Source organism: Castor canadensis, chromosome 3, assembly GCF_047511655.1.
Source record: "Castor canadensis chromosome 3, mCasCan1.hap1v2, whole genome shotgun sequence".
In the NCBI taxonomy this organism is placed as follows: Eukaryota; Metazoa; Chordata; class Mammalia; order Rodentia; family Castoridae; genus Castor; species Castor canadensis.
In genome coordinates this window covers 167248674-167276656 of record NC_133388.1, presented here as the reverse complement: position 1 = coordinate 167276656, position 27983 = coordinate 167248674, and the positions used below count along the sequence as shown (strand labels likewise).

Sequence of the window (27983 nt, the reverse complement as noted above, 5' to 3'; positions counted from 1 at the left end):
ACCTCCAGGTGTGCACCACCATTTCTAGCTCATTTTTTGTTATAGGGTCTTGCTAACCTTTTTAAGTCCAGGTTTGCCCCAAGCCACGATCCTCCCATCTCCACCTCTGCCAAAAATTATTACATGGAAATGATATAAGATATAAAATTAGTCATTTAAAAGCATAAAACTCATTGGTATTTAGCACATTCATAACGTAGTATGATCATCACCTCTGTCTAGTTCTAGGACATTTATCACACAGAAAGGGGCCCTGTAAATATTAATCTTTCTGTCTCTATAGGTTTTCCTTCTCTGAATATTTCATATAAATGGAATTGTACACCACATCACCTTCTTGTGTGGCTTCTTTCAGTCAGCGTAATGTTTTCTAGGTTCATCCATGTTGTGGCATGTATCAGTACTTCATTCTCATTTATGACTGAATAATATTTCTTTCTCTGGATCTACCACATTTTGCTTATCCATTCATCTGTTGAAGGATATTTGGGCTGTTTCTACTTTTGGCTATTATGAATGGTGTTGCTATGAATATATGGTGCTAATTGATATAAAAATGCTTTAACTAGCAAGCATGAGGTCCTGAGTTCAAACTCCAGCACTGCCAAAATAAATAAATAATAAAAATGTCCATTTCTAGAAGACTGAATAAAAATATTATAAAATGAAAAAATAAAATTCTTTTTCTAGGATTTCATGGGTTTCCTTGTGGAAAATATAGAACTTGTATAAGTTATATAATCAAAGAGAGTACAATTAGTAATGCCAAGCCTTTTGTAAATTATTTGAGAAAAGCAACTTGTTAATGTTGTTTTCCCAATCATGGATTCCAGGTGTAAAATCAGATATTGGAGCAGCTGTGGATAAGAGCACAGACACAGATTGCTTATTTAGGGAGAAACAAAAACAGTTCATGAGAACAATGATGAAATGTCATCACAATAACAATTATTAATTATTAGATCAAAGTCAATGTTGTATTCATGACAGATCAAGACACAAAGATTTTATTCTGTAAAGGCTTTAAAATATAGGTTTAAGAGATAAATTACTTCAGCAACAATAAAACAATATGAACTATAAAGGTGCTTAGTCTCTTGGGTCCAGTTTATGTAATATGTGGTAATCCTTGTGTCCTTAAATGCTCCAGAAATTAAATATACAACACTTTAAAGGCACTAAGGTCATGGTTTTATAATTCTAGAATTAAAGACTTCTCCAGAACTATATCAGGCATAATCAAATAAGTTTACTTTTCATTTCTTTGTACTGAACCAATTCAGCTGTTTTCATAACATTTCTTCTTGGTTATCACTTTCAGTTAAAGCCATTGATTCTCAACAATGACTACACATTAGAACATAATACACTTTTACAAGTACAAATGTTTTTGGCTATACCCAGAATCTGGGTCTACATACCAGAATCTGAAGGGTAAGCTCAAGTATCTTTATTGATGTAAGGTTCTAAAGTGGTCCTAAGGTGCTGCTGGAGTTAGTGGATAAACAATAAAACCAGTGGTTCTTTATCTTGAGCACACATTGAATTACCTATAAAGCTTGTTAAGAGAAGCTGGACTGAGGTGGTCATGCTTGTAATCCCATGGGAGGTGGAGGCAGGAGGATCATGGGTTTCAGGCTAGCTGGATAAAGTTAGGGAGACCCTATCTCAAAAACAAAATAAAAACCAAAAGCCTGGAGCATGGATTAAGTGGTAGAGCACTTGTCCAGCATGCATGAGGCCACGAGTTCAATACCCAGTACCACAAGGAAAAAAATGTTGAACCCCATAATCAGGTGTCAGGACCCAAGGTGTTGCATTACCATCAAGTTCCCAGGTAATGCTGATGTTGATGGTAAGGATCATATGTTGGAAATAATGAATTAAACTTGTCCTCTATGCTCAGGGAAGATGAGGAGATCCATGCAAATACCTTGAGGTGATTTTTTTTTTTTCATGTATAGTTAAGATGACTGGGCCCTTGAGTGGGCCCAGTCTGTAGTACTTTAGGCAAGTTCCTTGTTTTTAACACTTCAGTTTCTTCATCTAGTAAGTGGGTAAGATATGTCCAAGTGTTAATTGTGATAATTGCATAAAACATGCAGTTAATATACAATAATTATTAAGTTTTTGGGGTAGCTTTTATTTTCAACTCTTACCACTTTCCTTTTAATTGGCTATAAAGTTTTGTGCTTCTTATTGGATCAACAAACAAGAGAATGCATACTAAAATCAGAAAGATAACTAACTTGAGAATCCAAATGAGTAGATATTTGGAAGGACTGACTGGGTATATATTTGCATATATATATATATGCATATGTAAATATATGTAATTAAAACCTTCAGGTCTAGGTTTCAAGTACTGCCTGAAACTTCTGTTAATTTGCTTTTACTGTAAAAAATGATGGTCATAAAAGTTCCTGTATGTTGAGTTGCTGTGACGATTATAATAGATGAGATAATGCAACTACAGTGATTAACATAGTCTTGGCTATGTCATAGGGACTCAATAAATGTCACCTGTTATTAAGCTGAGGGTAATTGATTCTTAACTGTTCCTTTACATATTAACTTGCCTTCTCCTCTTTTGAACTGATGTGTTTTTATGGCTTCTTGAAGGATGTGAGGAAGGAATGTAAATTCTTCAATGGAATGCAACTCTTGAGAAGAAATTTGTTTGCTATTTCCACAACACTCTTCCAAAAGCAAGACATAAAAACGGACTGAAGATTTACTCTTCAGACACTAGATAAATTCACTATTCCTTTCATTACCAGAATTAAGAGAAGTACTATTGAAATTCCTGGTCAGCCATTAGTTTCTATTCCAAACCTTCAGTTGGCACTTTTGTTGGTGCACAACATTACAAATAAAGCTCCTGCCAATCTCTACTATGACTGCCCTGGGTGGGACCTAGGGATATTCCTCACATACTCTTTGGCAGGATAAATGCAGAAACCTATTTCATAAACATTGTTTGTGATTCTGATTTTACTATAGATCTTCAAATTGATCTTGAGGAAATGTATCTATAATATTCTTTCCAAAATACAATTGATAGGAAGCATTTCATTCCTTTTGCAAGGGAAGATGATACTGCTTTAGATAGTGGTGTTTCCCAAAGTGTGTTCCACATTGCATTAAGACATAAAATATTTGCCAGGTTGTGCCTGAATAGATACTCATTTTAACATTCTGTATTTACTTTAACATGTATTAAGAAAAAAAATGGAAGCACTTGGTTTTCAAGCTGCTGTTGTTTAGGATATATTTAAGATATGCAAAGGCTTAAAATTTGAGTTAACTAGGAATACAGTACTTAAAGGAATACAGCAAGCATAAAGTTGGTATGAATGTAATAAAATTTGGGAAAAATTTTGCAAAATATGCAGGTTTGATGTCTCTGAAGCAAAAATTGATCCATCTGTGAATATCACAAATAGAAGGAAGCTGTAACTGTGAAGAGCAACACAGGTATGACATTATTCTCTAACTTTCAGTCATTTATAGATATCATGTAACCTAGCTTTCCTTAATTGCTCAATTCTTCTTTTAAAGATCTTTACTAATTAGAAAGATAAGAGGAAAGACCCAATCATGAATTCAATAGAAAAGAAAATATTAACTTTTCAGGCTTAATTGGTACTATGATTAAAGTTACCATTAAAAGGACTGACTTTGGCAGATATTAATTCAGAAACTGAGTAAAGCAATCATATTTTTAAAAGCTTTTATATTCCACTGGAATTTATTTCCTAATTTAATTGCTGAATTCCTAATCTGATTAGAGCCTGGGGGAGGAACAAAATTGGCTTTGGAAAAAAGTAGATAAAATAAGGTTTCCTTTGCTTATGTACTAAGCATACCAAACTGCATGTTTCTTCTAAGATTAATACTAGAGGGGTTTAGTTCATTTTCATTGTATCAAAAGCAAACACATTATCTCCCAGGAAACAGAATGGAAGACTATATGCCACAAGTTCAAACATAAAAGAAGTTCTTGAAAATAAGGTCATGTAGTTGAAATGGCTGAAAATGAGTTGGATAAAAAGTCATGGTGATGAAGCTGTAATGACACCCATGTTGCTCCCTGGGCTCCTGGAGCATCCTATCCTCACTACCAAATGTGATTGGTTTACATGTCTGTTTGACTTACTAGATGTTTTCTGGCCTCAGTACCTAGAGTAGAACATTCTTATTAAATTGTTCCCAATTTGTTGCATTCATTCAACAAATATTTATTTAGCACTTGTTATGTGCCAGGCACTCACTGTTCCAGGTACATGGGATGAAGCCGTGTGCAAGAACATTAAAGTCCCTGCCCTCAAAGAAAACAGGCTTGTTTATATGACCTATTATTGTGAATGTGGCCACCCTCCCATTTTAAAATGTGCTTCTTAAATTTGTGATTTTAAGAGGCTCAGAAATGATCTTAAACATTTAAGAGAGTAAAATGATAGGGAATGGGATTAGATAAATGTAGTCATAAAATTTAACTAAGTAAGGTCAAAAGTAGGACCATTTTTGAACACAAGGAAGAGCACACATGTGGCAAGGAGCAAGAGCTAACATTTAGAGCCACTGATATACTCTCTGCACTGTTCTCAGTATTTTATAATCATTATCTTATCCAGCCTTCACAACATCTTTATAAAGATGCTAACCTTCCTTTTACAGATGAGGAGGCTAAACTTAGATTGCTCCAATGTTATCTAACATGCAATAGAGTAGGTAAGAAATGCTAAAAACAAAACAAAATGAAAATAAAGCAGTCCGTGTCTCACCTTAACCACAAAGGAATAGTCCATCTAGATTGGAAGGAGCATAAGAGCTAAAACAGTGTTACTTCAGAACTAAGACGAGATTAACAGAGTGTGAAAATGAAACATAAGGAGGAAGAACAAATGATTGTAGAAAATTCAGGGATTATATATCCATAATATTCCTTTGAAGTTTTAGGAAGGATTTATTTTAGTATGATAGGATAAAGTATGGAAAAAAGGAGGGAGGGAAGAGAGAAAAAGAGAAAACATTTCCTGTTCCCTATGCTGGAAATGGGATTAAAGACTCTATATTTCCTGAGTTTACAAAGCTTGTGAGGATCCTTTTTTTTTTTCCAGGGAATAGTAGAGGTTCTCATAAGTCTTTGAATTCAAGACAAAGAGCTTTTCCGTGGACAGAAAATCCTATATCATTGAGTCACTGCTTAGTAGAGAGGGTGTCACTAAACTTTGACTATAAGGACCAGCAACCATTGGAGATCATGACTCATCAAGTGACAGTTCCAGCCTTTCCTGGAAGATAGTTGTTCTTTTTGAGAGTTTTTGAGAACTGGAAAAAGTCAAATAATTTGTTTTGCTTTGTTTTGTTTTCTCCCATCCAGCAATAGAGACTATAAAGAGAAAAGAGAAGAAAGAATGGAGCAGTTAATAAATGCAAAGTAATTTTTATGCTTTCCCTCTAGTCAGATCTCCTCTCACTGAATCTCCACTAACAGGCTTTCTACAATATGGCCTGAATGGCACATTGGCAACTGTATTTCAGCTTGATATAGTTCCCATCTCTTTGTTTTCTGATTTGTATACTTGTAGCAGTTAACTCCATTATAGAATCAGTAAGTAATATGATGCTGGAAGGAAATTCTGGGATGTTTCCTTTATGGTTTTCACTCACATACAGGCTCACAGGTGGCCAGGAGTTTGAGGTATTATTCTCTTACCATTCTTGGGATTTATTTTGGACTCTATGACCTCTAAGTGCCTTGACTTGTCAGGAAGTGGGACCTTAGGGCCTAGGCAAGACCAGCACCTGAAAGTCTCTCAGGAGCAGGTGATGCTTCTTTGTGTTCATGTCTCAGTACTGAGAATTAAGGTGAGTGAGTCAGTTAATCTACTGTATGCCAAATACTTACCCAATACTTCTTCTGTGATCCCTGAAAAGAGGAATACAGTGATCAATAAGACATGCACAGTCTTAGCCCTCATGACTCTGATCCAGTGTGGAAAACCAACATGCAATTGTGTTCACATTAATAGTCTATATAATCCACGTTAGCAGTATGGAGCAAGGACCAATCACTCTTATCAGTCATGTTAAATAAGTCACTTGCCCAAAAGCATATTATTTTGCTAAATAAATAAGAGGAGTTTTATCTACAGGAAACACAATTTCATTACAAACCTCCCTACTCCTACTCAATGTATCTTCTTAGTCTCTCATGGCCACACGGCCACAAGTCCCTCTCCTGTTTGATCCTGCTCCCAAAGAACTTCCAACCTCTTTGGCTCCAGTTCTTCATTTACAGATCTTTCCCCCAGTCTCTTAATCTTTTCCTCCTTTCTTAGATGGAACAAATTAATTCTGTCTCAGCTCTTTCTAACTTATCTGCTATAGTTAAAAACTGAGAAAGCAAGACACTCACCAATTACCAGGAGTTTCTCTCATTAGAGGGTGGAGCTATATAATAACAATATTATTTTCCTTACCTAGCTATGTCTCCAGCCCTCACCACACCTGTTATCGTATCTACAGCTTTGTGAAGTCCTCCCAATTAGCCCAAGAGTTCTTTCACTTGTGAGAGTTCTTTCATATTTCACATCTACTCATGCAGTGCTGTCAGTTACTAGGTGATACCCTCCATCTTCTTTTTTTCTGGTTCAGTTCTCTGTAGTATCTATCTGTTGTGGATGCCTTTGCTACCTACATAGTTGAGTGAAGGGATGCTGGCTTTGCTTCCAGGGACTATAGCCAAGTGCCCTCCTTTTAAATAGAGCTGCCACTTTCATAGTTCTGATCATAGTCTTAATCCCTGAAAATGCCAGAACTGAGTCAAGAACATGGCACTCTTAGTGTACTAAACTGCAGTGTGTTCAGGACACATGAGGAAAGAAGACTTTTTCCTCTTTGGCCTTTACAGGGGTTCATATGAATACCAGAGGAGTGTTTCCTTGTGTGTCAATGCCTAATGGTGTTTTGAGAAGTAAACTCTTTTTACTTTATATAGTTTATTTTAGAGCATGGGTTACAGTCAAGATCTGTAAAATGTGGTATAGGACTAATCATTCAGAGTGTATAGAAAGCGTAACATCAGTCAGGCAGTCTGTTGATAAGCAGGTGGGGCAATTGCAACCATACTGTGAGTTCTGGCTTAGTATTAACCTCATTTGTGAAGATAATAACATGAATCTATGAGGCTGTGGGTAAGAAGACACCTATCTTAGATATTGTTCCCATACTGTATCTCTCCCCTCAATTCTAAGAAATGTTTTCTAACATTGAAGTATTCCTATAAGAAATGTAGTTCAGTGGGATATGAATGTGCACCTCAGATTTAATAGATTAAAAATCAAACTCTGTTTCTGCCACATAAAAAAATCATAGCTCTTTGGCAGTCAATCGCTATGGACTCTGCTTTTCTCGTCTGCAAAATGGGGACAATAACACATAACTATGGAGAGTCTATAAATATTAAATGAAAACAATTGTTAAGGATTAAATGTGTTATTTGTTATTATTGTACTATACTATTGTGTCTAACTTATTCTTCAGAATAAATCTAGCATCATCTGCGGTCCCTTATGCTTAGAGATTCTAGGCAAATTCACCCAACAAATGCAACAGATATGGGCAGCCATGTAGTAGCTGGAAAATCAGAAAGCTGCACCAATTAACTAATTAGTTTGTTTACTCATTCATTTACTCTTTCATTGCTTCAAAGTGTATAATGAGTGTTGAGGAATCAATGATGAAAGAAAATCACTTTAGGAGTTCACAGCTAGAAGGGGAGATCCTCTAAAAAAAAGGAACAATTAGAAAGAAATGTGAGACATGCTATTTTGGAAATATGAAGAGAAGGTTATTGAAATTCAACAGAGAGAACCACTTATTGGGCATTATTAAAACCAAGAAGTCATCACAAAAGAAGTAACAAAGACTGGTTCATAGCACAGACTTAGGGCCACAAAGTTCCTGTATAAATGGTGTTCCTGGCCCCACTGGAAATTTTGACATTTACTACATTTGTAGATATGAGACCAGAACCTTAAAGCCCACACATCCTTATCCCAGAGTCCTCATAAACTAAATAAAATACAAAATTCTCCAAATCAGGGTACTTCATAATTCAATTGAATAGGATTGTTTAGTTCTTCAGAATTTTTTTTACCTTTTTTTTGGAGGTGTGATAGAATAAATTTGCTTTTAAATTAGCTTTTCTTCATTATTTACTCCCTACATTTCAGTGTCTCCTGAGTTGTGAACAATTTCTGAATAATCAGCAACAATCACCAACAATGTGACTTTTGGTTAGATCCATGGCCCCTGAAAGCATGTTATGTTTAGTGGGTGAAGACCGTTTAATGCACTATTGTCCCCTCAGTTCAATTATAAAACTGCCTATCTCTGATTGCTTAAATTTGATATTGAGACACTTTTGCCAGATTGACAATAGTATCTCCAGAATTATGCAGTTTGTTTTTCTGGCAAAGAAAGAAATCAGTCTGTATCTTTTTTCTCTCTCTCTGTCCTCCCAGTTCACCCCCTTTTTAAACTTGTATTTCAGACTTCCCTTTCTTTGTTGTCTACTCAGGAAATAGTGCACTCCTTTTCACTCATTCAGAGTGTAAAGTTCATGTGGACAAGCACACACAGACATACATACAGAAGAACAGACTTTCAACCATTGCAGCTGTTGGAAAACACAGGGTGCCTTAATAGAGACCTCACCACTCATCCTTTAGTTTTTCTGCCAGTTTTCAGCTGTATTTAGTTCTTAACGAAGTAATTACAAGTGTTGGTTTTGGACAGTCTTCTCTCCATGGATAATTTTCAAGGCAATCAATGCTGGAAAGTGCTTGTAGACAATCTGTGCTCTCTTTTCCAGTAGATGGATGTGGGATTATCTGTCACTTTTTTGGGAGGTGAGAGGTGCAGAAAAAGAATTAAATCACATTGGAGGGGTAAACTGGTTCTTATAGTTTTTGTTTTTTATTTTCTGGGTTCCATCACTTATCCTGCTTTATTTTTGTTGACCAATTCAGCTGTAGCCCTTTGGGCTTTCATTTCTCCCAGAGGTTTTCAGAGCAGACTAGCCTGATGGTCACTTTGCTTGAGTTCACATGCTGGCATCACCAATTGTTAGTTAAGTGAGTTGTGACAGATTAGCCTTTCTGTGACTCAGTTTTCCTATTTATAAAACAGGAGTAAACATATAGTTCATGTATTGGGTTTTTTGGGGGATGGTTAAATGAGATAGTGCTTAACAATGAGCTGAAATAAAGTAAATTTCTTCTTGTCATTATTGTGGCATCGATGTGACATCTCACACAACAGAATCATACAACAGTACAAGAGAAGGGTGCAAAAGTGGTTCAAAGATTTTTATTGCTGTGTCTGACATACTTGCTCCCATATCTGTTAATGAGAAATTTGTTATTTGGTGTGGAGGACCTATGAGGATTTTCCCTAAGTAAATCACATTCTTTCTGGAATTTGTTTTGACTATTTCTCTGACTTCTCCCTAAAGGCCCATCTCTAACCACCACTGACCTTCACCCACTGCCCTGCTCCCATTCCAGGACATGGGAGTCACACTGTGGCTTCTGTTTGCACACCAGGACTGCAGTAGTGAGGTTCCCTTGTCAAAGAGCCAGCCGGGTTCCAGATAAAACCCTGTGCTCCTATGTCATGTTTTATGTACACTTCCAGCCAAGAGCTCAGTGCTGTGCTAAATTCTGTAATTATCTCCTGTTCTTTATATTTTACGGATCCTTTTGTGCAAGCGTTTATATTCCACATTTGGGAAACCACCTTCTGATCGTTTTTCTTCCTTAATAAAACCACAGAGATTTCTCCTGCACAGGCCATTGGCGCACCTGACACATGCTTGTTCTCAGATGGTTTCTCTCTAACCACAGAGGATTTATGTGGAATTTCCATACCAGTGTTAAAGATAGCCATAGCAATACCAAAGAAGTCCTTGTGAAATATATGATTAGTACGTACCACAGGAATTAATAATTCTCAGGCCACTGTCTTAAACTGTAACCACATTGTTTTTCCAGGGAAGTTGCTCAGTTCATATACCCAAAGCAGGAAAGGCTGCATTCTGATCAGGGAGCCAGTTTCATTTAAAATCCATATCCCTAAAGGTACTTATATATGCACATGCTATTTTGCTTTGAGTGACAAATTATGGTAATTTCCTTGATAATTTCATCCTTTCTGATTCTTTTCTGCAACTCCTAAATGTCTAAGTGAATACAATGAAAGAATACCATCTCTAAAAATAGTTTTAATATATTGTCCCTCAGTCAAGAATAAATATTTAAAAAATAAATTTAATGATTATGCAGATTTATCATTTGCTATCAAAAATAATTCATCAGACCAACTTTCGTCTGAGGGTACTTCCATCAAACAGTAACTTTAAAAATATAGTTCTAGCTTTCTCGATTTTAGTAGGTCAGCATGCACACCAGAAGTGTATTAAGGTGGACTGCTCTATTTATTGATTTTCCGTGAATGGCCAAAGGCTCAAGGCAGTTGTCTGCGGAAGGGGCGGGAGGCCCATACATGATCGAGGTCATGCGCGTCTAGCCAATTTGTAAGACGATCCCACCGCCCAAAGCCATCAGCAATCCTTAGCATAGGGGCACACTCAAGCATTCCTGTCAAGTCATCTTGTGAAAGACTGCCTGCTTCCAGCTTGGCTTGGATGTGCAACCTTAATAAAACTCACTGAGGTCTGGGAGAAAATAGCAGATCTGCAACAGATAGGGTAGAGGAAAGGGGCTAGAATATGTACACGCAGCTGACTCAGGCAGGCTCCACGCTGAACGGTTACATAGAGAGGAAACAATAAATCTCAGCTACTATGCAATAAATATTTCAAGTTTTAACGAAGGAAACTATCATTACAGTGAAATAAAAAAATAACATTTTAGAACAAAGCTAACAAATGGCTAGTTTTCTATGATTCTTTTTTCAAACGCTTTCTTTGAGGGGGAAAAAGTCAAGCAAACAAGCAGTTTTACCTGAAATAAAGAACTAGTGTAAAGGTCAGAAGAGAGGAGCAAGTTTTGCGAGAGGCACGGAAGGAGAGTGCGGGCAGTACAATGACAGTTTTCCTTTCCTTTGCTTTCTTCGCTGCCGTTCTGACTCACATAGGGTGCAGCAACCAGCGCCGAAGTCCAGAAAGCAGTGGGCGAAGATACAACCGGATTCAGCATGGGCAGTGTGCCTACACTTTCATTCTTCCAGAACACGACGGGAACTGTCGTGAGAGTACGACAGACCAGTACAGCACAAACGCTCTGCAGAGGGATGCTCCACACGTGGAAACGGATTTTTCTTCCCAGAAACTTCAACATCTGGAGCATGTGATGGAAAATTATACTCAGTGGCTGCAAAAAGTAAGTGATTGCTTTCAGTTTCTAATTGCACCGAGTCCTCCCCCCGCCCCCCCTTCTTGCTCTGCAGCTAACTTGAGAGTTCCTCAGGGGGGCATTTGTGTGTTTACCTTTGCTCCAGGGGGGCAGTGTTTGCAAATGCTCAAGAGGGCTCCCTGGGCTTGACTTCCTGGGTAAGCCAAGGTTTTCTGGGCTTGTGCACGTTGAGGAATGTGTGTATAGTGTCCCTCTCCCCCCACTTGTGTGTCTAACAGCGGCACATTTTATGACAGCTCGGGTTTTCTCTCTCTCTCTCTCTCTTTTTTTAAGGAGTATCTGTTGTGAAAACCCCACTTTGAAAAAGAAAACCAAAGCATGCACTTCTCAAGCAAGTTGGTGAAAAAGAAAATCATAATGGCAATATTGATAATAGGATCAACTAGATTTTACCGCAGGACATTTTGTGCAGCTAGGATGGGAAATCATCACAGAAATGTTTGTTTTTTTCAACATTGATGGTTAAAGAGATTCTATATGTAAATAAAGAGCTGTTGATTTCAGCAAGTGACAGGAGAGCAGAGGACTTATATCTGTCATTTCTTTTTTTTTTTTTTTTTTGTCCTTGACAAAGAAATCAAGGAGATAAATTTCAGAGTGAACGCACCAGGAAGGAGTTGTTCACCCACAGTGAGAGTAGAAATTGAGCTGGTGGTGGCTGGTCAGGAAGTGCACCTGCAGATTTGGGTTGAAAGCTTAGGTTGAGCATATTGCAGCTTCACAGCTCTTCTTAGGGCATTAGTTGCAGAGACGGTAGCATCTGAATGTCTCCATATCAACATGAATGTTATTGCTAAATGTGTATTTGATCCCAATTTATAAAAAGCAAATTGAACAGCTTGTGTAGTTCTTTATCTATAAACCACTGAAAAGTTTTTGCTGAATCTTTGTGTCTTAAATGTGAAAACACATTCTGAGGCTTGTTCTCTCTTTATGCTGTTTAGTTGTGTAACAGGTAAGCAGCAAATAACAGGTATATTCAATTCGCTATTTATGAGAAGGGTGGCAAAAAAGTTCCCATTTGTGAAAAGCGGAGCAGATTCACTTGGTGCATATAGAAGGAACACAAGCCTTCTCGAATGTAGTCTGTTAACAGAGCAAATCCTGTAAAAGGATAAAAGATAGGGAAAGGACAAATGTTCTTTTTGTTGTTGTTGTCTGATCACACTTAGGTCTGTCTCCACTGAATCAAGTCAAGTAATAGTTATTCTGCTTTTGTCCACTAGGGACTGAACTAAGATCACTGTTACTTTATTTGACACAGAACAGGGACCAGGTCCTTCTAAAGTTTCCAAACTTGGAATTGCAGTTAATCTTCCTATTACAGATCACAGGTGAAAGATCAATAAGTAGGCAGAAACATAGAAAATAAATAGAATTCTGCAGTCTTTTGATAATTGTAGCAAAAGTTTTAGGCACTATTCACAGTAGTAGTTTATAATAGGATATTTGAGTTTTCTTTGGCAAAATTAGTAAACAAATAGTAAATGTAACATAGTTAATAAATGAATGTGACGGAATAGCTTGTTATAATGTTCAGTACACCAGCCATATGCTTATTTATAAGATGATAGTCTAGATTCCTTAAGGGGGATGTGGGGAGTGAAATTTAGTACTAAATTGTGAGTGAACTATTCTACCAAAAATGTAATGTTTTGTTTGCTTAAAACATACAATCAAAATCATGATTCAAAAACAGTAATGCACATTTTTTGTTGCTATGCAATTATTCAGTAGTGACAGGGCAAACACATAATTCTGTTGGGCTTAAGTCATGCACACATTTCATATGTTAATTTATTTTGTGAAATAAACCTGATTCTTGTTTACATTGTTCTTGGTCAATGATTATGGCATAGCTTTCAGATGATAGCCAAGCATAACTTCTAAAATGTTCTTTGGTTATATCAACCCTTGCAAGAGGGAATCAAGCTGAATAGATGTTTAAAATGTCCCAGTTGGTATGAGTCTGAGCAGTTTGGCTTGACTATTGTCTGCTGAAATTTGCATATCTTTTGTCATTGCTAATGTGATTGGTTGGAGGATCAAGAAACCAAATAAATGCATCCATCAAAGAACTTTCTAAAGGCTCTCATAAGTTTCTCCACAATTACAGGTTTTCTTTATCCAAGTTCTAAATTTCATGTAATATATTTATTTTGGTCATTCAAATGGACATCTTTTTACTGTAATCACTTGGTATCCTTGATACTGAAACTTGTACTACTTCTATTTTGATTCCAAGTAGTTATTATAGTGTAAGAAGCGGTGCACTGCAGCAGCTGATTCTATCAAAGAATGTCAAAGAATTCATCCATTTATTCAACAACATAATCAACCAAAGCCTGATGATTATTATGCAGCTCATGAAATCACTGTTAGAACAGTTTCTGATGCAGAAAAAAAATATATGTTATCAATGCTAGATAATAATTTACGTTAATCTATTTCCTTCCTTGAACACTGGTAAGGTGAATTTTTATAAATATTCTTCCAAAGATATTGCCCATTGCTGGAAGTCACTTTATAAGACTTATGCTCTCAAATTTCATTCCTCAACTTTTCTTGTCTGGCAATTAAATAGGATGGGAAGGAAGAAGGCAGATTGATTTATTGGTCACCATAGGTACTGGAACTGTTGTGGCACTGATCTCTTGATGCGATGGATTTAATTCGAGAAGATGAACTTTCTGTGGTTAACATGAGGAAGGTTGATAGCACTATCTTGAATTGTCAAATAAGAAAGAGCATTATAGTTAGTATGGCCAGTATCACAGTTTTATTGTCTAAAACACCCAGGTGTGCCTGACTCTGTTCTAGCATATGACTCTTTTCCGAATTATTAGCAAGAATGCTAAACACCTGAAAGTGACTACCTTTTGTGTCCATAGCAATAAATACAAATGTTTTCTGTGTCTTCAGTCTCTTCCTACCTTTCTAGGATAGAGAAATGTACTGGCTAACATTCACATTTTACGCTTCCTGAACTATTCTTTTCTTTCATCCGTTCTTCAAATGTTCACAAAGATAAATATTTAAAATATTCTTACTTATAATACAGAATGTTCTAGAATTTGAGAAATGCTTAGAAAGTGTATTCTGCTTTTGCAAAATGTTTTGCTGGCTGGTGACTGCAATACAAGCCTTATGGTTTATTTTCACATGTGGAGGGATTTTCTAAATGTGTGAAGTCAGTAGACAGTTGATAAGTAGTACACTTTTAATGATTTGTCTCTAATTTTGAAGACAATATACATTTTGATTTATGCATAGAGATTGGAAAAAATGGCAGTTGCCAAGAAAGGTTAACAGGGGTCATTTCATTGAAATTGTGTTGTGGAAATGTCCCCAACAATTTCATTTGAAGAATAGAAGGAGGAGCCCTAAGAAACTTTACTAACTTTTCAATCAGTAGATAGGTTTTGTTGCTTGCTTGTTACATTTTAGAATCAGAAGATCTAAGAAGGAATAAAAACCTTTCTGGTCCCAGGAGCTGGGCAGCAGGAGCAGCCTTGTGGCAAGCTTCTCCCCACTGTCTCTATTGATGGATGTCAGGTTTTACTGCCATGATATGTAGGTCTTTTTCATGGGTGATGTAGTCCTTCTTACCCCTGGCCCTACCATTTCACATTGAGCCTCCTTTTAATAGTTCTCATCCCATATGTAATAATGGGATTAATATATTTAAAATGGATAAGAATATATCATTCTCTTCCTTAAAATCTTCCTATAGATTCCCATTACGTAAGAACAAAGTTAAAATTCCTTACCAAGAAGCCCTGTATATTCTGCCCCCACACCCCTCTCAGGCCTCATCATTTACTACCTTCAAAAGACATTCCAGACACTCAAATGACATTGCCTTTCTTGTGATTTCTCCAACAGGCAAGCTCATTCCTGCCTCAGGCACTTTAGAAGCTATTTACTCAACTCAGAAAATTCTTCCCCCAGCTATTAGCATGGATGGCTCCTTCTTTCCTTCAGGTCTTCTCTAGGAAGTCTTCTCAGAAAGTCTCTGAACACCATTATTTGCTACCTTCTCCACTCTGTCAGTGACTTGCTAACATAGTGTACTGCTGAATTTTTTCATTGCGTTTACTACTCTGTGACATTATAGTACTTACTGTTTATCAGATTATTTATTCTGTGTCCTCCCACCAGACTGAAAACTCCCTTGTACCAAGGTCCTTTTCTTCCTTGTTGATGCCATATGCTTTACACATAGAAGAATTCACGACACACAGTGGAACATCAAAAATATTTACATGTTGAGTGACTTGATTCTTGAAGACTATGACCTACAAGGAAGAGAATATATCTGTATTGTTCACTAGTTTTCATTGATCATTTTATGGATTCTTTTGTTAGCAATGCCTAGCTTGTAGATGGCAGAGGAAACTGTTATTTCCTCTATATTTCCAATGTTCCACAGCCACTGATTCAACCAACCTTAGAGCAAAAGTATTTTTTAAAATGCATCTGTACTGAAACACATACAGACCTTTTTGTTATTGTTCTCTGAATAATATAGTATAACAACCATTTATACAACATTTTATTGGGCATAAGTAATCTAGGGAGGATTTAAAGTATTTGGGAGAATGTACGTAGGTTACATGCAAATAATATGCCATTTTCTATAAGGGACTTGAGCATCCATAGATTTTGTTATCCAAGGGGGGTCCTGGAACAACTCGCCATGGAAACTAAGGTATGACAATACAGTTTTTTAATCAAAAGTGAAATGAATAAATTCTATGAGCAGATTTTATAATTGATTTTGATATAATTCAATATATATATGAAAATAAGGTTCAAAATATTTTCTGTACTACCCTTTAACTATGTAATATGAAGATTTTTTTATTAGTATTCTGAGTTTCCATCCTCTGTATCAAGAGTTAGCAAACTGTTACTCTTGGGCTAAATCTTGTCTGTTAGCAGTGTTTATAAATAAAGTTTTATCAGAACAGAGCCATATCCATTTGTTTATCATTGTCTATGACTGCTTTTCTTCTACAAAAGCAGACTTGAGGAATTACAATGGAGACCAAATGACCTGTGAAGCCTAAAATATTTAATATTTGGACCTTTCTATAAAGTGTTTGCTGATCCCTGCTCAATATCACAAGAGGAATTAGTATTAATATTGGGACCACTGCAAGATAAACCATGAGGCTGGTTGTATGAGAAAAACATGGCCTTCCAGGAGGCCCAATGAATTTCAGGTCCATGCCATGGCAAAGAACCTTGTGGCATGCTGAGAGGTGACATTTTAGAGGACTACTGGTAAGGGAATGTCATGTCTTTTTCTTTCCCCTACCCCTCATCACATGATCAGGGAAATATTCTCAAAGCAGTTACATGTCAGTAGAGAAAAGGCAACTGAATATCAGTACAGATCTATAGCCTTGGGATGAACAAGTCTGAGCTACAGAGTTCCTGTTTTATGTGCTTATTTCATCCTGTTGCCTGCAGCAGTAGCAAGAATATTGTCGCAACGCTGGAGGCATTCTGTTTTCTTAGAAATGGACTTCAGCTCAGCTCTTAAATTCCATATATTTGGAAACCTTTCTCCCTAGATCATTTGTTTTAGATAAAAACACTAGAAAGTTCAGGTACCGGTGGCTCATGCCTATAATCCTAGCTACTCAGGAGGCAGAGATCAGGAGGATCACGGTTTGAAGCCTGCTTGGGCAAATAGTTTTGCGAGATCCTATTTCAAAAAACCCTTCACAAAAATAAGGCTGGTGGAGTGGCTCAAGGTGAAGGCCCTGAGTTCAAGCCCCAGTACCACAAAAAAAAAAAAAAAGAAGAAGAAGAAGAAGAAAGAAAGAAACACTAGAAAGAAGTGTTCTTCCTTGTGTAGATGATGACAGGCTAGGAGCAACCAGTATGGTGCTCAGCTACCAAATACAGGACATAATCAGCTCTGTGCTGTAATTTACTACTTTAGGAAGTTTAATTTTCATTCTGTCATGGCCTCTGTGTAGAAACATTAGTGGCCTTTTCTTGGGTCTTGTCTTCTCCTTTTCCTTTTTTTTTTTTTTCAACCACAAGTTTTATTGTATCATTTGCTCTGATGCATAACACTAATTACATTCTGAGTCATTCTTGACTTTTGTTCCAATATGAGATTATCTTTTGCAGTGAAGTTGGGAAATTCCAAACCCCATTTGGTTTTGGCCCCATGGTCTGAGAGAGGGAAGGCCTCTTAGTGTTTAAATCTTTTCACGATATATGAAAGAGATGTGTCCCCTCTGTTATCAAGGAGTTTCTAAGGAATGAGGCACTCCATGGCTTATTTTCTATATATTTGGAAGCTATTTACATGTAGGGTTTGTACCCGAAAACTCTTCTGTAATTCTTAATAGAAATATTAGAAGTGAGAGGTTTTCAGCCTTGTTTGGTCCTGGTTATCAATCCAAATAATCTGAATTTCTTCCTCCAAACAAATGAAAGACAATTTTTAACAGAGAAAGTGATGTACAACGCCAGAAAGAGACCTCATATGACTAATAATTTCATTGATAACACATTCAGGCCTTTTCTCTTATCAGTAAGTGTTATAAAATGAAGAGTCACATAAATGTTATTTGTTTATACTTTACTATGTGACCATGTAAGTCACTTATTACAAGTCTACATGAGAATGATGCGAAACTATTGAAATATCATACAAGTTAGCATAGACATCAAGATCTGTGTAATGTAAATCATCTGAAGTCTTAACAAAATGTAAATGCAATGCGAATATTTTGGATCATCAATAATATATACATGTAAGCTACCAAACTCGCTGGCATCAAATAGGTGAACTTTTAAATTTCTATGGAATGACTGAGAATAATATTGGAAGATGGTGTATCTTAAACTTTAATGACACATGGCTTAACTCATTAGGAAGAGATGAACTGTATAGGTAGTCTTAATTTTATTTCTGAACACTGAATGAATTAAATAACAGTACTAGATCTTTAAAGTTATTGCAGATTTTCATTCCTCTAGATTCTACTCTCTGTGATCCATAGCAACATCACAGAGAATATCTTCAAAAAATAGCCCATTAAGAACCTGTGGAAAAAAATAGAAAAATGAGACCTGAAAAAACTATTTCAGGAATGGGGAAGGGGGATAATTGATGGCAGTTGAATTCAACTGTGATGTATTTGATATATTGTAAGAACTTTTGTAAAAGTCACAGTGTACCTCCAGTATAATAACAGCAACAATAATAATAAACTTGCAAAAACAAAAAAAAATTGCAGATTTTCTATTTGAAAACTGTTAAATATTTTAAAATCCCAAATTACATTTCCCATCTAATCTGTTAAAGATAATCCCAGGATCTTGTAAAACATCATAACTTTATTCTTCTCTTTGCTATCAATACACAGCTGATAAAAGTCCAATGGTTGTTTATTACAGCTCAAGAGCTGCTGAACACACAGGCCTTGGCACCCGCCTTGTCTTAATTTGCAGATATAAGATGTATCCTTGTTAGTAATGTGTTAGATCTACTTAGATAATCCTTGTTTTTATTTCCGGCATGTGGCATTTACCAGGAATAGGAGTCTCAAGAGTGCCACTTCCTTGCTCATAGATGCTGGCATTTTAGTATTTTTTAAAAGACACCAGTCTATGTTTTGTAAAGATTAGTTTAGTTACAACTAAAGAAAATAGACCATGAATCCACTTTCCTACACACATTTTTGCTGTAAGGTACCACGAGATGCTGAAAGTGGACAGTCACGTGAATGCAATGTCATTGATTTCATTAGCTCTGTGGCTTTTTTTCTTTCTTCAGCAGATGAAGGACAATTGACTGCTGATGAAGTGATGACCCCAATATCAAGCCTTAACATGAATTTATTGTCAACTTACTAGAAATGAACATTCTAATACATTTTTTTCTGACTTCCAGTGCTTTTTTTTTGGAATTGAGGTTTGAACTCAGAGCTTTGTACTTCAAAACAGGGGCTTCTACCACTTGAGCCAAACCTCCAGTTCAGTGGCTTTCTTTTCCAAACCCCAGTTTGCTCATTCGGTACTTTGGGGACGTCTGAGACCCTATACCCAGGAAAGCAGAGGCAGAGAGGCAGTTGTCAGAACTGGAAAACAAAGGGACCTCCCCTGCGGGTTTCTCCCTTTCATTTCTCTTTCCTCTGTTACTGTGTTTAATGAAGTACCAGGAGATCCTCCACCTTCTGGCGAGGCAGTGGGAGTGCTGAAAAGAGGATGCGTAGGAGGGGGAACAGACGATCAGAGAGACCAGTAGCTGTCTCTTTATTGCTGCTGGGGGAAAGGGAGGGGCCACAGGACTGTAGCAGTGTGGGACTGCTCCGTGGGGGATGGCAATGAGTTCAGTCATGGAACTTTAGGATGCCGGCTGGAATCATGGGCGTTACATTAACAAAGGCCAGGCTGACAACTAGCCAGTTACCCAATCAAATAAGCACTGCATACAAGGTGGTCTTCAAGGTACTGGGAGGCAGGGATGAATCACTATAGCCCCTGCTGTTGAAGATCCTAAACCCATTGCCATAGACAGACATGAAAGTAAATACATTGTTTGCTCCTATGGCAAGTTTAAGACAGTGCAACCCAGTGATGGTGTATGTTGTGCCTAGAGCCAGACTTTCTGGATTTGAATCCTAACAGCACCACTTACCTTACTATGTGACCATGGGTAAGTTCCTATACTTCTCTGTACCTCAATTTCATTATGAGTTAATTTGAGGTAATAACATCACAAGTTTATTGTTAAATACAAGCATAATTCACATAAATTGTCTTGCCTAATTTCTATCACCCAGTAATTGTTAATTAAATATTATATATTCCTAGGGGAAGTTCTAGATATAGTGTTAGTTAACTGTTGAGCACTTTTAACAACTATCTGACCCTTTGGAAAAATGTTATATCTATTAATTTATTGAATATTTTCAAAAGTCAGTATGAATTGACCCACTTGGTAAATGAGGAAACTGAGGCACAGAAAAAGGAAGTCACTTTCTCAGGGTTACACAGTAACCTACTACATTACAGAGGCAGCAGCCAATCCAATGCAGTCTGACTCCATGAACTGTACTCTTAACCAACTATGGAATTTGCTACAACTTTAGCCATGTCCCCTTGTCAGTCCTTAAACGATGACTCTATTGTTAAAAAGTTTCTGCAGTCGTCTTTGTGCATAATCCCTTAATTCTTTCATACTAAAAGGCATGTTCTTTTCTCAAGTTCTGATTTAGACAGCCATTTGTCCCCATCCCAGCTCTGAGGCTCTTGGTTAAATTGACTGTGGCAGCAATGCTTTGCCTCTGACTGAAGCACAATAGCTGGTTCTCCCAGCCCTCCCACAGGTCTGTTGACAGACTAGGCAATCCCATGTCTGCAGTCCCTCCCGCCTATCTCTGCAGAAGCACTGTGTTCTTGAAGTTATAGAGCTTAATTGATTCTAGCTATCTAAAAACGTCTAAAACCCAAAGAAAGGCTTACAATTGCTTTACACGGGTTGAAGCTGCTTATTCTAAATATCTTCCATTCAATTTAATGACCTCCCTCTCAGATTTATCTGTAGGCAGTCCTGCTTGGAAAAGCAAAAGCACAGTCTGGAACTTAAAATGCTATTTGCTTGCACTTTCTTTTGTGGGTCATGCAGAGAGCTGTAAAAATGAGAAGAAAAGCCTTGTTTTCTCAGGCAATGACCTCTCATCTCACTTCCTATTTTATTTATCCTTGTCTCTACTAATTAAAATATTTCTGGTATTTTGGTCCAAGTCCAAGAACACTGCTACTTATAGGCAACTGTGACAGATCTCCCTCTCTTTCTTTCTGATCTTGGAGGCCTGACCATTCAGATGCCTGGGTTTTGAGGGTTGCTGCCTCCATGACTGATGGATATCAACTGAACAAGATGGAAAGACTCCAGGCTACCCCAACTTCTTGAGTTCTTTCTTCTTTATGGAGTCCCAAAGAAGAGGGATGACAGAACAAGTTGGAGACAAAATAAAATCTAGTGATGTTTCAACCACATTGAACACTTGCTCGATATGAGCTCTCCATTGAATGCCATGTCGCCAGCATTCTGTGTCATGTCACCATTGCAGGTGCCCAATAGATGAGCATATGAATAAATAAATACAAGCTGTGCTGCACAGCTATCTGGGGACCAGTGAAGTAGTCTGAAGGATTCTAGTGCCAATGCTGAATGACGAGGACTTTCCCCATCTAGTAGGAAGCTATGAAGTCAGGAAGTACATCTTTCTCAATTTTAAGTGTTTATTTCTTCATCCTCTCCATCTTTTTCATCTTCCTCCTATTGTGTCTACTATTTTTCCTCCCTTTCAAGAGGTAGCTAACAAAATGGTGAATAAATATTAATGGAGGCTGAGCAGTAACTACTCATATTTGGTTGAACAGCTTGTACTTTGTGGGATGCATGGTTATGGTATGATTTGTCTCATTCATATAACAGTATCAAGTTTTCTGCCAGTGAATTTGCTATTGCTTTATGTGTGAAATAAATAATTTTATCTGTGAAGAGAGGAATGAATGCTGGCCAACTTGTCACCACAGAAAGTTTGAAAATAAATACTTTAAGGGAAAGGTGTCTAGTAACAAATAGATTATTGATAAGCCTAGGTAATTATATACATTTATAGAAGAAGTAGATATTATCAAACCTATTTTAAGGGTATAGAAATTAAGGTCTATTGAAATAAAATGATGCTTAAAATATGCATATTAACTTTGAGACGCATGTAAAATTTGAACTTACACTTTCTGTGTGGTTAAATCTGAATTTCCTTATTATTCTTGCCTTTGTCTTTTTCCTTCACAAATTAAAGTAAATTCTGAGTGGTGGAGAGCAGGGAAGAAGTTCAAATGTTCTATAAGTTTTTGGAGAATATATCCATAACAAATGAGTTCTTTGACAATCAAAGTAATTTACCATTGATATACATCAACTGCTATACAAAAGCATTGTTCTTAGAAAAATTGCTTCCCAGTAGCCTTTTAACCCAAGTATAGTATTTTTTATATTTCATATATATGTCAGAAGCAAATAATTCATTGCCAATTATACATTTTTTTCAAATAAATGAATTATTTAGACAAATTGCCTCAAGTTGGGGTTAGTTTGATATGAGTATACAAATAAAGATAATATTTTAAACTTTTATCTACATTTTTGCTTAGAAGTGCCTCATTGTAGTGCATGTTATATTTCTTTCAGCTAAAGACCAAGTAGGATAAAATATGGTTCAAAGAAGATATCCTTTAATATTTAAACATTTTAAATTTGGGTATTGTTCATAGTATTGAGGCATTTGTTGCCTTTAAAAAGACAATGTGCCATATACATATTGATTTTTTAAAAAAAGTTCTTCTGTATATAAAAGTAATCTTAAGCTCAAGTTTACACCCATAAAAATAACAGAAAATTAAGACTTCTGAAAGTGAAGCCGTAAGTATCTCTTACTGACAATGAAGATAAACTAATTAATTTAAGAGGACATAGCTCAAATAAATGATTAAACTGACAGTAAAAGTAGAAATCCCACACTCAGCCTTCAATAGAAAAAGTTCTTAATTGAGAATTTAATATATATTTGAGCTCAGAAGGCTCCATGTCCAAGAGAAAGGGAAATTTTTATTTTGCGACCACTATGCTTCATATAGACTTCCATACTTTGAGTTAATAAATCAATCTTGTACAATTTGCAGAGCAAAAAGTCACTATAAATCCTTATCTCATCTGGCAAAATCCCTCGGTCCTTCTTATTATTGCTTATACTCTCTCTTCAACAAAATTAGAGATAAGGGCAAAATAGTTTCTGCCTGGTAGCAAGGGGGTTGGGGGGAGAGGGAGGAGGCAGAGGGGGTAAGGGAGTGGGTGGGGGAAGGGGGGAGAAATGACCCAAACATTGTATGCACATATGAATAAAAAAAAAGAAATGAATTTTCCTGACCATAAATGATATATTATCCTACTTTTTTAAAATGAGTTCCATTGACTCTAATTTTGAAAACCATAGCCAAAAAGATGTTATAGTCCTCTAATGCACTCAATTAAATGTGCAAGGGCATTTTGACTTTTTAATGTTTCAAATAATTCACCAAATACTGTGAGAATTTCTCTTTTGGCACATACAAACTATCCATTGTGAGAAATGAGGTTAACGTGTGTTAAGTCCCTCTCTGAATGACTTCTCTGGGCATTGGAGAAATCAATGGAAAGGAGGTAACCTTCTATCAGCAACACTCACAGTCCCACTTGTCTACTCAGGAAGATGTATTAGAATCTTTGAGGAAGAGGAAGGCGTAGTTTGAAAAATTATGCAGTAAGTCCACCTAATTTGTAGATTTATTTCACATAGTTTTGACCAAGCACAATAAAAAATAAGTCAAAAGAAATTTCTAAACAAATTTTAAATCCCTGTGTGCATTACACAGCTTTATCGATACAGAGAAGTTCTCAGATAGTCCCATGTTATTACAATTTGTGTTTAAATCATTGTGTGATCTGCTGAGTGTGACATGTTCCCCCAACAAAGTAAGTGGTCCCCAAAATAGCTAGGTAAAAAAATGTGCTTAATTTAAGTGAGAAAGAAAACTTCTAGGTTTGTTGAAAGGTGGCATGTCTTTAGTTGGGTGGCACTGTGGGAAAAATGAATCAAGCATCCACTGTATTAAAAATAAAGAACATGAAATAAGATGTAGTTTTGGTGAATAGTATTAATGTGTACAGCAGTGGTTCTTGTGACAATAATGTAGCTTGATCCATATGGTTTCAAGTTAAGGAAGCTCAGACATACTATATGTACAGCATAGGCAAATTTGAGTAATTTAGAGTGCTGAATTCTATGCATTCTGAGCATTTGTGGTTTTTCCTAGAAGGCATTCTTCTTGGAACCCTCTGTCCATGAATACCGGGGTTTACTCTATATTTTAAAATTTAGAACCCAAGTATGCTTGCCATGTTTGAGTATAACAACTCTGTAGAGATGCTCAGTTTTTTAAAAATTTAATAAAGTGGAAACAGTACAAGCAAAGTATGTAGAAAATAAAACTGGAGGATAATTATGGGCTGTATTTTCCAAAGATAGTTACATGGCACCTCCATTCTTACATGCTATACTGTCATGAAGAATTCCTCTTGCCTTGAATCTGGCCAAATCATAAAATCAATTCAGTTTCATCTTGTTCATCACAACACTCATGATGGAAAGCCCAAGCTACCATGTTAGCAGTCCATCATCTACCCTGAAGCCACCATGTTGTGAGGCAGTCAAGGAACAGAGGAGGCCATGTTCAGGCTCTCTAATTATTGAGTTCCCATATTTGAGTCTTCCTAAGCCTAGCCTCTAGACATGTGAATAAAGGATTCCAATACCCACTCATTGAGTTACCTCTAGATTTGAATTAAATTCCTGGATATTATGGAGTAAAAACAACCCATCCTCATTGTTCTTTATCTGAAACAATGACCCATAGAGTCTGTGAGGCCAATGAATATAATCAAATGGCTGTTAAAAGACACTAATATTTTTTTGGGGGGGCAGATTTATTGAGTCAACAATAGTGACTAGAATGGTCACCATTTTCTTAGGCTTACATTCAGGGCTTTCTGTGGTGCTCATCACTAGTCTAATAACTGAAGAAAAACACATTAGACATCAGTTCTTCCTTCTAGAAGCATGTATTCCATTAGACTTATGACATGAATAGAATGTCATAAGTATTGATTCTTAAACCAATACTTTTAGTGCCTTTCTGTATTCTTACAAGTTAACTATTTCAGTTTCACTTACATTTAGTAAAATTCAATAAATATAACTTGAAGATAGTATCTTTTTGCTCCTTTGAGTAAAATTGTCATCAATAAGAATTTTTCTGTCTTTGAAATCATATTTGTAAAAAGGCTCAGAGACCATCAGAACTTCAAGTAGGCCAGAGTTTTTTAATAGTATAATGACATACTACACATATATCATGTAAGTTTTCATGCATGCATTGGAATTTTTCTGATCATTTAAAATCTCAGAGAATTGAGATTTTTGAGACTCAAGGCATGAAGCTGTTTTATTATCCTGTATTACTTAACCTGTCATGTTTAGGCTGTAATCTTAAATCCAGATGTTTCTGAAAGCTGTAACTGAGCATGGCTGACTGGTAGTCTCCCAAATGTAAAATGAGTTAGCAGCATCTGTTCAATTCCCAGTGGTTTGGAATTCCTACAATAAAATCCATACCAGATTCTCTCCTTCCTAACTGATGAACCCAAGATCTGGACTTAAATGAAACAGATATAAAAACATTCTTTAAATGTATGAGGTGCTTTGCTCATTATATTACATATTGATTGAAATATAATGGAAAATAGAGCACAAGAGTAAATACAAAAAAATAAGTATTTTAATATTCTTTGACTCAGTAATCCAACTTCTGGGAATCATTCCCAAGGAAAATAATTGAAAAGAGGGTAAAAAATCAATGTACATAAGCGTCTTCCTTGCAGGTATCATAGTAGAGACAATGGAACCATTATTATTTACTTGGTAATTACTATGATACTTTGCACAAATGATCTCTAATGCTTGAAAAAACATTTTTGAAAGGTAAGCAACACTATTTATACTCTTTGAGTGAAGCTTCACAGCAGTAAATGGCAATACCAGTAGATCCTCCAATGCAAGATCCTCTGATGAAAGGCCATGACTTCAGTGACCCCATGACTTTTACAAAAGGAAATGCCCACAGATGTTTAGTGAATAAATAGGTGATATTCCTACATAAATATATAATAAAATAATTTCAGACAGCTTTTTAAGTTTAGTTCTCAATATTATGTAAGGTGTGATTGACTCTATCCCATCTTATTAAATGAGAGGGGAAAAGAATAATCCTAAATTGTTTTGAAGCTTATTAACTAAGATAAAGAGCCCTCATTTATCTTTCATTCTTTTGTGTATTCCATGTATTTGTAGGTTGTACAACATAGAATGAGTAAGGGAATTTGTGCATTCTGTAATAACCAACTGTGAAGCTCTTCACCATTTACCAAGTGGACTGTTTTGTCTGTGTAATGCATTTTGTAACTTTGCATAGCACCAAGAGATTCCTGGTTAATATTAAGAATATACATGCTCTGATAGTTCTACAAGTTTCAGATATAATATGTGAGTAGAAATCTGGGTCTGCGAAAACATAATTCCATGTTTGCTGAGTGAGAATAACAGCCTTTATAACATGGACCATGTGGATATGTAAGCAAACACATATTTATACCCAGAAAGAAAATAGGCTCTCTGAGACACTCACATCCTCTTAAAAACACATCCTCCTCTTCCCTTCTCATCACTTTACATCCTGGTGTCTTATTCACTGAAATAACCACACTCCTGGAGAGCCAGAGACCTCAAACCAGGTATTAACCTGCATGTGTGGTAGTGGGTATAAGAAAGCCATTTAAATGCTTATGATGGAAATCTGAGTGGTACAAAATTAGAAATCTCCAATTAGTTTTCCCTCCTTTAACAAAAAGGTGAATTAGAATGTTTGTCATGCTTCCTGCCCTTGTTGCATGGGAAGGCATTCTTTCATAACACTTAATACCCATGTATGTATATGTGTGAGGTGTATTTATGTATGTGTATATAGGTTTGCTTTCAGTATGGGACATGGGCATGACTGGACTTCAAGTTTCTTCATCTACAAAATTTAAAATAGTTTATGTAGCCACTCTGATTACAAGGAGGTAGAACATAACTTCCCATTCTTTAAATATGGACCATACATAGTGATAGTCTCCTAAAGAATGCAGTCATGAAAGAAGGATAAATTTTACATTGCAGAGATTTGACAAACAATAATAACCAGTTAACTGTGGTTCCAACAGTGATGTCATATTGGTAATACTGTGTCCGCTTATCAGTGTTATGAGAATAGTACAGAATGTCACTTTTCTTCTGTGATCTCCTTATACTGCAGTCTAATTATGATAAAAACAAAAAATTCTCAAGCTAGGGAAATTCTACAAAATCTCTGAAAAATACTCCCCAAAAGTTTTCAGGTCATCAAAAAAGGAGGCAAAGCCTAAGGAGACCTGATGAATAGTGTGTAATCCTGGATAGAAAACTGGACCAAAAAGAGAATATTAGGTAAAACATGGATTTTTGTTACTAAAATGAATACGTTAATAAACACATAAATAGCAATGAAAATGTTTCCTGCCCTGAATTCATAGACAAACATGATTATATTATAAATGGATTTCTTATGAAGATGTATCCACTAATTCTCTATGTAACATGAGTAATTCTTCTCTTAATGAGAATCTGAGAGCAGCTCAACCTTGCAGTGCTTGCTTCTTACAGTGAGTTATTTGAAAAGGAAAAGATTTGCAAAAGAATGCATTCTTACTTCTCACTCTGAAGAATCCTTTGAAATCTTCTTAAGGTAATAGAAAGAAAGCTTTTCTACCTGTAAAACACCCTGATATACTTCCTGATATTTATGGGTAGCATGATG

General features: G+C 36.3%; 1 protein-coding gene and 1 long non-coding RNA gene across 3 annotated transcripts in view; one reads left to right on the top strand and one right to left on the bottom strand.

Annotated features, from left to right (window-relative positions):
* Positions 1-4599: 4599 nt before the first annotated feature.
* LOC141421715 (uncharacterized) lies at positions 4600-11173 on the bottom strand. Its single transcript, XR_012446385.1, has 4 exons — positions 11037-11173; positions 8728-8909; positions 5915-5935; positions 4600-5395 (listed from the first exon to the last, which is right to left on the bottom strand). It is a non-coding gene; the product is annotated as an uncharacterized lncRNA (long non-coding RNA).
* Positions 11118-27983, top strand: part of Angpt1 (angiopoietin 1) — a 230000-nt gene continuing 213134 nt past the window's right edge. For both annotated transcript variants that reach the window (XM_074069051.1, XM_074069050.1), the window contains exon 1: positions 11118-11414. In XM_074069051.1, coding sequence (XP_073925152.1) covers positions 11118-11414 — 297 coding nt within the window. The remainder of the gene's footprint in view (positions 11415-27983) is intronic.